At 49.1% G+C, this 11,432-nt stretch overlaps 1 protein-coding gene across 5 annotated transcripts in view; it reads right to left on the bottom strand.

Moving 5' to 3' along the window:
- Window positions 1-11,432, bottom strand: part of SNX30 (sorting nexin family member 30) — a 121,550-nt gene that overhangs the window by 26,715 nt on the left and 83,403 nt on the right. For all 5 annotated transcript variants that reach the window (XR_013829058.1, XR_013829059.1, XR_013829060.1 and 2 more), the window contains one exon: window positions 3,614-3,700. Coding sequence is in view for 1 of the 5 variants with exons in the window: in XM_079926299.1 (XP_079782425.1) it covers window positions 3,614-3,700 (87 nt within the window). In the remaining 4 variants the exon portion in view is untranslated. The remainder of the gene's footprint in view (window positions 1-3,613; window positions 3,701-11,432) is intronic.

Genomic DNA, 11,432 nt, shown 5'->3' with positions numbered 1-11,432 from the left:
GGACGCAAGGAGAACAGGAGCCACGAGCTCCCCAACACCCGCTGAATGGACTAGCAGACACAGACGGAAGAGCCAGCGGCAGGCCCAGGTTCTCTGCCCAGTCCCTCTAGCATCAGCCGTGCATCTTACAAAAGCCGGAAGCCTCACCCCTCAGTGAAGCAAAGATTGCTGGGAGCCCTTGTGGTGGGGATAAAGGGCTCCCACTTTGGAACCAGACACATCCGTGGCCCAATTCCAGCTCCACCGTGTGTGAGCATTGGCGTGTAAGTCATATAACTCCCCTGAGCGCTGGTTCCTCATCTTACAGATGAGGAACCGCATTGACAGAGGCTGTTATAGGAATCCAGTAAGGGAGGTGACAGAGTCCTGCCCTTCTGTGGCCGATGAGTCTGGTTTCCTAAGCTAGGCTGAGATCACAGCCGCCGTGGACAGGACTGGGAATTATCAGGTGTGTGTCTCCTCACTTGTCGAAAGTATCTGGAAACAACAGATACCCCTGCAAAACTCTCAGGTCTGCCGAAGCGCCGTATTAACGAGTCTCCCTGTTCCTATCTGCTACTTCACAGCTGGAGTTCTTGCTCTCTGACACATCCTCCCCATTCCAGAATGTGCACCATTCTGGTGATTCTAGGAGACTCTGAAGGTCCACAGCCTTCAAGAGGCCTGTCCCACTGACCGCAGGTGCTCCTTCCTCTCCTCACCTGCTCTCACCCCGAGGAGCGGCACTTCAGCCCCTCTCGCGGTCCGCTCCGCCCGGCGCCGCACCACAACACCTCAGCTCCACGATGACGCTGCCCACTCCCAGCAGCCTCTTCACCTGGCCCGTAGCCAGTACAAGCTACCAGTGGGTCAGGGCCTGAAATACTCCCTCTCTTTCTTTCTCTTTTAACCTTGTATGAAGCATTCTCTCCTAGCATCCCTTCTTCTTTTATTTTTTGAACCAGCGACCTGTGAATATATTAGCATTTGAAAAGAGTCAAATGCAGAATAAAATGTGCAGGTTCCCCCCATGGTTTACCCTCCTATGAGTCCACAACAGACTGTGCATGCTTCCCGTCCAGTTTTAAATGCCATCCCTCAGCCCCCCTGTGTTTCTAGTAATAGCTTTGTCTCAAGCTTCTAAGGAGGGGCAAATTCTCAGATTTCCCCCAGTCTGTGGTCCTGACAGATGCAGCAGAAGGCAGCCAGCCGCCCCCCCACCCCCAGCTGAGTGCCTGTAATTTCTCCAACCTCAAAATTAAAGTGAGGAAGGCCAAGCCTGCAAAAGCAAAGCTCCATCTTCCTGAGAATAAGCCACCTCGGGGTCTGCTGAGTTTCGTCAGCCTAAAAACAAAGCAAAACTTCAAATTCTGCGACACAAACGTTTCCCCTCAGCTCTAGCGGCCTCACCGCTGCCTGCCCTCAGCACACGCCGAGAAGCTGCAGCCACGGGGCCCTCCGTCCGGCAGCTGGAGCCACGGGGCTCAGTCCTCTGGCCTCAGATGTCCACGCCAGTGTGAAATCCCGGTGAGGGACACGGAGACCCAAGAGGCCATTTCCTTCTTCTGGGTTACAGAGAAGTGACCTCCCCATGGCTTCACATAAAATCAACTTTCCCTCACTCCTCAGAGCAACATTTCAAGATTTCACCTCAAAACAGAATCAGCCCCAAGATTCCCTCAGATCTTCTGTTAACATGCCCAGACCCGGCGCCTCCCTGTGAAAACTATCTTTCAGTGGGAATCTGGAAAGTGAAGCTCAAAACATAAAACAATAAACAAAGCACAGAAAAATCTTAAGCTACTCATTTCCTACAACAGGTCTCTCCCTGCTGATGGGTGGTCAGGGAGGAAAGACGCTCAGGAGGCGTGGAGAAGCAGGGGACACTTTGGGACACAAGGAAACGATGCCCCCAACAGTGCAGTGAGAAAAAACATTTTTAATAATTAAGAAAAAAAAAAGTGGCAACAAACCCAGAAAATGAAGCTCTCATTCAGCAGTCCTACTAGAGGCAACAGGAGCTAGTTTGGAAAACAGAGGATCTACCAATGAAGCACCTGTTACTACATCAGACACTGGGCTGATTTTTCCACCTTCACAGCAATCACACGTACGCATCCCACAAAGGCTAATGAGCAAACCAGTCCAAGCTGGGGGACAGAGCTGGGATTCAAACCCAGGGCCATGTGATTCTAAGTCCTGTGCTCTGTCTACCAAACCATGGTTGACTTGGACAGGCTGCCAACTGAGCCCTCCTTTGCCCACCAAAGTAGTGGCTGCCCCAGGCCCTAAACTGGAGACACAATTTCTGCTGCCCCCACCATTGGATCCCACTCACGGGTACATGGTCGGGACAGCCCCTGTTTTGTTCAGTATCACCACTGCTAAATCAGTAGCCAAGTTCACTCTGGTGTGGCTCCCACGAGAGAGAAGGAAGACAAACTCCGCCTCCCCACGGTGTGCTGAGAGGGTATAGGTGTGTTTGGGACCTACTGGTTGGTCTCCTTGGCTAGAAAGAAACCCTTCCCCATCTCGTAAGGACTCCTGTGGCCACGACGATGAGTCGTATGGATAAGTGATGCTCCAGGGAGGTGAGAACAGCAGCAGCAGGAAGATTTCAACACTCCCTGGGAGGAGAAGGGAAGTCACCCAGGCCAGCAAGAAGGGTAGAGCACGAGGTGGGAGCTCTCCCAGGTGGAACACGTGAGCCAGAAACAGCTGTTTCCTCTGCTCTGTCTGCTCCAGAGTGGGTGTGACCTGCAGGCAGCCAGCAATCCAGGGCACAGTCAACATTTAATTCGGCCTATTACTCATAACCTTTAGCTCCTGTCTTTGGAAAGGAACTGTCCCCAGTAGGGCTGAACATTACTAAATGCCAAAACCAGCCTCTGACAAAGCTTGCATTCGGTGCTGAGCAGGTACGAATGCTGACAGAACTATTTAAGTGACATCATTTAAATACAGGACCTTCAGCTTCCAAACTAGGCTAGTGGCAGAACTTGCTGTCTATCCTTCCCTCCCTAGCCAGGAAGAGTGACTTCTATACTTATATTTAGAAGCTAAATTGTTAAGAGTGAACTTTTTAAATACAGCATTCCACGTCATCCCTTTAAGTGACACTGAGACGTGGGCTCAGCAGGCCGTGTTCCACAATATCAGAGGGACAGCTAGGAATTAGTCGGCGGGACGGGCTGCTGAAGACAGAGGGCAGCTGTGCACACAGTGCTGTAAAAGTGCTCACTCTCAGCTTCTGTGCTTTTCTCCTCCTGGGTTGGTTACAGTTTGTGGACCAGTCCACAAATCACACTTCTGAGAACACTGATCTAGACTGTTCTTCCCCAGTCTCCTCAGCCCCATTTCATAGACAGGAACTGCCTATAAATGGCAGAGCTGGAAACCTTAAATAAAAAAAATAAAAAAAAAAAACCAGGAAACAGCAGGAGAGTCAACCGCCAACGTACATTAGACATAAAAGGGAGCAAAAAGAGGAAAAGAACAGCATCAACCCCGCCCAGCTAGCACTGACCATCTTGGTCATATGGATCTAGGGACACGAATTCGCTCGTCATCCGGGGGGCATCACTGCCGGAAGCCCGGAGCAGCCCGCCCGCCCACCCCGGGCAGTTCCCCTGACCTTGGGCCGCTCTTCCTTCCTCAGAGCCACAGCTTCCAGTTTGGCTTCGTACTCGGCTTGCACTTGGTCCCTTTTCTTCAGCACGCTCTGTGGGAGGGAGAAAGGGCAGCGTGAACACAGCTGTTGCTTCTGTACCCCGTTCCTCCTTGAATCATGGCCCCAGCCAGCCAAGTGCTCCTAGGACGGTCTGGCTGCAGCATGACACAGGCTCTGGAGGCAGCAGGGGTGGAGGAGGGAGAGAGGGAGAACCGTGCTCAGAGACGGAGCTTTCTAGCACGGTAACTCAGCCTGACGCTGAAAGCGACAGAGGCCTGGGAAAGGGCGAGGTAGGGGGAGCGGTGCCCACCAGCAGGCATGCGCACAGGGAGAACTCAGCTGTGCCAAGACGTGGAGCCTCGCAGGTGACAAGGCGGGACGTTCTCTGAACCGTTAATGAGAAAGTCTAAGTCACGAGAGTTCTTGTCTCTTTAATTCACTGAGTTGACCCCTGGTGGACTGATTTGCTCATTGATCATTATTAGCCACTTATCTGTCCTCCACTCTGGGCCAGTTATGCAAAGAGCAAAGAGATACAGCTCGTATTTGAGGGGTTCCAGCTAAGGGAGAGGTTCAGACACGGCAGGAGGCTGCTCGTGCTCGAAGAGCCACGGACGAGGCCAGAAGCCCTGCAACCATGCGGCGAGCCCGCCAGAGTGAGCGGTGATGGGAGCCAGGCTGGGTGGAACAAGGCGGAGGCAAGCCAGGCACCCAGAATGCAAAATTTAAGGAGACCCTCAGTCTTGGGCCCTGTGCAGGTTCAAGGTTGGCACCTGAGCGTGTTTCCCTAAATCTGTGCCCTGGGCGCCTCCCTCGCCTCATCTGCTCCTGGCTCTGCCGCTAAGACCTCACCAGATACAACAGAAAAGGATCGGTTTCATCCCAGGGTTTCTTTTTTCTTCTTTTAGTAGAACCACAAATGACAAATGAAGAGTAATAAGAACTTTCTTTGCCACTAACTCAGAAGACACAAACTGCTGTGAGAGCTTCGAATCTCACGCTCTCTGGCAGAGCATGGAGTCCGGGCAGGAAGGAGCCATTCCTTGGCTAAAGAAGTGGACACCCTGTGTCCCTAGCACGTGCTAAAAGGTGATGAGTGACTGAATCACTGACAACGCTCTGATGCTTCTAATGGAAGGCGTCAGCATGGGGAACCTCAAGTCTCCCCTAAGTAAGTATTTACTTGGAAAAGTGTTTCACCACTAGAAGAACGTGAAGTAAAACTTGCAATAGCTTCCCTTTTCATTGCTTGTCACTCAGCATTCTCTTCGGCGCTCTGAAGTTACCTCCCCACACTCATCAGCCTCTGAGCAGGAACACTGATGGTGCTGTTCATAGCACCTTGTGTTGTGATGGAAACGTTCCATGATCTGCACTATCCAGTACAGCGGCTGCTCGTCCCACGTGCTGACTGAGCTCTTGAAATGTGGCTGGTGTGACTGAGGAACTGGATTTAAATTTTTATTAATTTTACCTGATTTGATTAAACTGAAATAACAGGACTTCCCTGGTGGTCCAGTGGTTAAGAATCTGCCTTCCAATGCAGCAGATGTGGGTTCGATCCCCGGTCGGGGAACTAAGATCCCACAGGCCGCGGGGCAACTAAGCCCACACGCCACAACTCCTGAGCCCGTGAGCCACAATGAGTGAGGCTGCATGCTGCAACTACCGAGCCCGTGTGCTCTGGAACCTGTGTGCCACAACTACAGAGCCCGCACGCTCTGGAGCCTGCATGCCACAACTAGAGAGAAGCCCGCACACCACAACTAAGACCCGACACAGCCAAAAATAAAATTAAATAAATATTTAACTGAAATAGCCACCCATGGCAAGGGGCTGCCATACTGAACAGAACAAATCAATAAAGTAAAAAAACAGAACAAAAAAACAGGGGTCCTTTCTGGATTTCACAGAGCCGAAAGCATTCTAAATCTACTGGTCTGGTATCAGCACTAGCTGCTCTCCATGGAGACACAAATATGGTTCCCTCGGGGCCAGGGGCAGGGGCACCTAGAACCCATGCCAGGGACTCCCTTCACAGGATGCCTCACATCTTACTGGGAAAAGCGCACATCCAGGCTAGGAACAGGGTTCCAGGAACTAGGGTGAGTTGTTCCAGTGACACACCCCTGTCAGTGTGGCAAGAACCTCACAACCAAAGCTAGAAATGCTCTTAAAACAATACCTTGGGACACAGCACAGCTGTGTGTGTTGTGCTCTCTGCTGTATCCCCAGCACTTGGGTAAGTGAACGAAGGAATGTTAAGGCAAGGCAGAAACAGGGTGAGGACGGCTGTGGAGGGCGGGGCAGGGGCACGCAGAGGGGAACGCAAGTATCTCCGCGCCCCTCCCCTTGTTGATTTCTGGTGTCCACTAGAATCAGAGACCCCTACAGATCTCTGTGAGAAGCTCAGATGGTAAATGTCTGCAGGGACTAGCCTCCCACCCAAAACAGCAGATTCTGCCGATAAACCTGGCCACACTAGCCTGTGGTTGAGGGGGCCTGAGCCTACGATGGAGTGAAAGGGCCAAGATACTTGTCAGCATCTGCAGAGAAGTTCCTGGGGCCTCCTGTCCCCAGTTCTGCTCCAAGTCTCTCTGTAGAGGTTGCCCAGGCCCCCAGGCAGGGAGGGATGGTGAGAGGAGCCCTGTCAGCTCCACTCAGCTAAATGCATCTCCTCTCCCTACCCCCAAAGCAGGCAAGGGGGCCCCAAGATTCAGCCACACACGCCCCCTCCCACTACTGGGACCGTGCCTTCCTTGGCCCAGAGGAGAGGTAAGGGCTCTGTCTCCTCAGCCACTGCAATCCCAGCCTCGCCTGGAGCAACCAGACACTGCCTTCTCATGAAGCCTGACTGGAGGATTTGGGCTAACATCCCTGCCTCAGTGGACAGCGGAAATAACTCCCAACAACAAAAGCTCACAACGACCCTGCGGCAGTGAAAGGATGCCACCGCCATTCTACAGGCAAAAACACTACGGCACCGTGGAGGGACCTGGTTGAGGCCACACTGCTGGCTAAGAGCACGGTGGTGACTCACCCGGGCTTCTCCTGCTGCGTTCCAGGGCAGAGCGCGGTTTCTCAGCCTGCCTGCAATCCAACCAGGCTAAAGGCTAAAGGCTAAAGGCTGGGAAACCTGTTCTGAATCAAGATAAACTGTGGAAGACTATCATCCTCGCTGGGAGCACCTTTGAACACCACGGTCGATGGTCTGTAGGGACTGGCCTCGCAGCCGAAACAGCACAGATTCTGCAGATTAACCTGGCCACACTAGCCTCTGGTTGAGGGGGCCTGAGCCTACGATGGAGTGAAAGGGCCTAGATACTGTGTCAGCATCTGCAGAGAGGCTCTTCTATCACTGAGTGACAAGCAAAAGGCATCTGTCATCTGAGCTTCTCACAGAGATCTATAGGGGTCTCTGATTCCAGTGGACACCAGAAATCAACAAGGGGAGGGGCGCGGAGATACTTGCGTTCCCCTCTGCGTGCCCCTGCCCCGCCCTCCACAGCCATCCTCACCCTGTTTCTGCCCTGCCTTAACATTCCTTCATTCACTTACCCAAGTGCTGGGGATACAGCAGAGAGCACAACACACAAAACCCCTGCCCACCTGGAGCTTACATTCTAGAGGGGAGGCAGATAACACACAAGTAAAATGTAACAATATAGCGCGTGTAAGGCAGTGCTAGGTGTCCAGGAAGAAAGATAAAATAGGAAAGGAGGATGTAAAGCACTGAGGGTTTGGGAGATGACGAATTGTACACTGGGTGGCCAGGGAGGACCGCAATGAGAGGTGACTTTTTTAAAATATATTTATTTTCTTTTATTTATTTTTGGCTGAGTTGGGTCTTCGTTACTGCACGCGGGCTTTCCCCAGCTGCAGGGAGCAGGGGCTACTCCTCGTTGTGGTGCGCCGGCTTCTCATTGCGGTGGCCTCTCCCGCTGCGGAGCACGGGCTCTATGCCCGAGGGCTTCATTAGTTGTGGCAGACGGGCTCTAGAGCACAGGCTCAGCAGTTGTGGCGCACGGGCCCAGCCACTCCGCGGCACGTGGGATCTTCCCGGACCAGGGCTCGAACCCGTGTCCCCTGCATTGGCAGGTGGATGCTCAACCACTGCGCCACCAGGGAAGCCCGAGAGGTGACTTTTAATTAGAGACACGGAATACATTTCTCTCAAACGCTATATATATTTTTTAATGTAGAGCATTTCATCACAATTTCAAAACGATCCTAGTAATCTGCAACTTCACTACCCTTCTTTTCAAATGCAGAGGAAAAAAATGACTTGTTTCTTTAATAAATAAATTGCAAGGAAAAACAGAGGGGGAGGGATTTCTAAAATATTAAAAAAATATATCAAGCAATGTATGGATTTTATTTATATCCCAATTTGGGAAAAAACTATAAAAACAGTGTCTGAGACAACTGGGGAAATTGAACACTAACTGGATATTTGAGGAAATATTAAGGGGAAAAAAAATCTGTTTAGGTGTGATAATAATGTGGTCCTTTTTCTTTTTTAAAAGAATGCTTGCATTTCAGAGATATGTATTTTTGTATGAAGTGATGTGATGCCTGGGATTTGCTTTAAAATAACCCAGGGGGCGGGGGCTGGGAGCAGGGGGAGGAGAGCTAGAACAAGATGGACCGTGAGTGGGCGACTGTTGCAGCCGGCTGATGGGTACGTGGGGGACGGTTATACTTCCACCCTACTTTTGGATATGTTTGAATTTTTCCATGATAAAAAAGTTAAGCAATGGAAACATAACACCTGTCATCCAAAATGTTTACTTTACAAACTAACAACAGCCATTAAACAAAAGTGTTTGGAAGTTCAATCACAGATACATTCTGTGTTTTGGCTCTCAACATCTGCACTGGATTTTCTCCAAGAACGTGCCACAATGGTCAGTATCAATAGGAAAGTCCAACATCCAGGAAACAGGAAAGTCTCCACCCCCAGAGCTCATGCTCATGTCTCCCCCTGAGAAGGCTGTCGGCTCACAAACGTGGAGGAGGAGGAGAGAGCAGCCAAAAACAGCCCCAATGCAAATGGTCCACAGGTCCGGAAGGTTTTTAAGCTTCAAGTCTTTCTGTAAGAGGGACATTAGGATGCAGGGTTGACAGTACAGAATGGCTTGTATTCTGGTGCGCCAAGGGCTGACAGCCCAAAAGACCCAGGAGGAATTTGTGTAGAATAATGAGGGTTCCGTAATAAAGAAGCTCAAATGAGAATAAAAATCAAACACCCAAAACCAAACAAAACCCAGACTCACACATACAGAGAAAAGATCGGTGGTTGCCAGAGGGAAGAAGCGTTAGGAGGGTTACAAAATGGGTGAAGGGTATCAAGAGGTACAAACTTCCAGGTATAAAATAAGTAAGTGGACTTCCCTGGTGGCACAGCGGTTAAGAATCCGCCTGCCAATGCAGGTGACACGGGTTCAATACCTACCTGGTCGGGGAAAATCCCACATGCTGCGGAGCCACTAAGCCCGTGCGCCACAACTACTGAGCCTGTGCTCTAGAGACCGCGAGCCACAACTACTGAAGCCTGCGCGCTCTAAGGCCTGTGTGCCACAACTACTGAGCCCGCATGCTGCAACTACTGAAGCCCGCACAACTAGAGCCCATGCTCCGCAACAAGAGAAGCCACCGCAATGAGAAGCCCGCGCACCGCAACGAAGAGTAGCCCCCGCTCGCCACAACTAGAGAAAGTCCATGCGCAGCAACAAAGACCCAATGCAGCCAAAAATAAATAAAATTTAAAAAATAAAAATAAATAAAGTAAGTCATGGGGATGTACTGTATAGCATGGAGAAGAGTCAATAACACTGTACTAACTCTGTAAGGTCACAGGGTAAATAAAGTTATTTTGGTGATTGTTTTGCAATGTATACAAATGTGGAATCATTATGTTGTACACATGAAACTAATATCATATGTCAAATATACTTCAATTTTTTAAATTTATAATAATTTAAAAAGAAATCTGACACCCGACATAGCCTTATGGCCTGTCTTTGGGTGCCCCTCTAGGAGAGCATTTTCCTATGGGGAGGAAAATTAGTCTGAACTTGATCCTGATGACATAATTTCTGATTAAATGACTGAACTTAGGTTGCCCCATTCAACATGCTCTTTTCACATATTCATTCTTTGATGACAGACAACCTGTGAGTTAAATTTTCTAGGGCAATGTTGGTAATACTAAAACCACACATTTTGCCTTAGTTTTAAAAAATACTTGTTACAGAAAATTTGGAAAATAAAGAAAAAGGTAGAGGAGGGGGGGGAAAGCACCCACAATCTCATCTTTCAGGCACAACCAGTAACACGTTTTGTCTTTACTTCTAGTCTTTTCTCTTGAATGACTCCTTTGATGCTCCCCACTTCTCTGTGTCTCTTCCTGGCACGTCTGTTTTTCAGATGTTGGATACCTGAAATATTTTGGTCTGGCCCTCTCACTTTTATATTCTTTTTCTCTCCAATCCTCCATCTGTCTTTCTGTTTCACTTTAAAGTGATTTCCTTAACTTTTTCTGCTAACTCTTCTCTATTGATTTTGTTTTTTCATTTCTATCATGATCTTCATTTCCATGAGCTCTTTGTTTATTCTCTGGATTTTAAAAAATGCTTGTTTTATGGCTGTGACATCTCTTCTCTTTCTGAAGATACTGATTTTTTTTTCCCCTGGAAGTTTTCTTCTCCCTCAATGATGCTTTATGTTTTTCCTTCTCTGTATTTACTTGATACTCATATTAGAACCTTCCCTAATATCTGGCGACCCTTATCTGCACACTCACCTAAGAGGGAACCACTAAAAAACTGGTTGAAAGCTCTGTGACTTCGAGGTCTTGCTGACAGTTCTCTACAGGGACTCTGCTGGGTCATTTCATTGAAGATTCCCCCATCCCTCTCAATATCAGTATATTCTAGTCTCTTCTCCCAAAACCTGTTTAGATTTTTCCAAAAGGCTCTTTTAATGCTTGCAGGGAAGGTATAAGGCTGAGAGCTAAGCAGAGGAAGACGACTAAGAATCTCAAATCTCAGTAACCTTTTGCTTTAGATTTTAGGATCTTAGCCGCCACCTTTAACTTTGCCTGGCGGCTCTCGGTCCAGAGACCCTCTTTTTTTTTTTTTTTTATCACCCTCCAGCTCTGCCCGAGTGGCAAAGCGATAGTGGCCCCTGTGTGAGGAGGGAGGACAGAATCGGAAGCTCTAACTGCTTCTGAAACAGACCCCTGACTAATCCTTCTCTTTCGCTCCATCTTTCCCTCAGTCCCGAGGTACTTGGTGCTGCCAATTCTTGACCATTTTGAAGGAGTCCCCGGTGTAAACCAGGTGGCTTCTTAGTCTTTCCCCACCATCAGCTTGGGCGGCTTTGAGTCACCTGAGTCCCTGTCACCTCTCAATTTGCTTTTAGTTCCTCACTGTACTGCGATTGTTTCCCTTCCTGCTGCTCTTTGTCTTTGCAGAAGCATACCTTTAAAAAACAATCATTCTAGTGTCATTTTGGTTTCATGAAAAAGAGGAAGTTTCAATATGTATACAGTCTGCCCTAACTCAGAATCTCAGAGTTTTAATTTTTATACTTTTCTAATTTTTAAAAACATTTGAGATCATCATGTACATTTCTACATCCTGATTCTTCACATTTTCAAGAAATCAGGCCCTCAGTCCATAATCACTTTTGTTTAGGAAGGAGGACTTTTCTCCCCGAAATCAATCTTCCAGAAAATCTTTTTGGTTTTTGAAAGGCACCAGAAGTGGGCAACCTAAAG

The sequence above is a fragment of the Stenella coeruleoalba genome (assembly GCF_951394435.1).
Source record: "Stenella coeruleoalba genome assembly, chromosome: 7".
NCBI classification, from domain to species: domain Eukaryota; kingdom Metazoa; phylum Chordata; class Mammalia; order Artiodactyla; family Delphinidae; genus Stenella; species Stenella coeruleoalba.
This window is presented reverse-complemented; position numbering and strand designations above follow the sequence as displayed.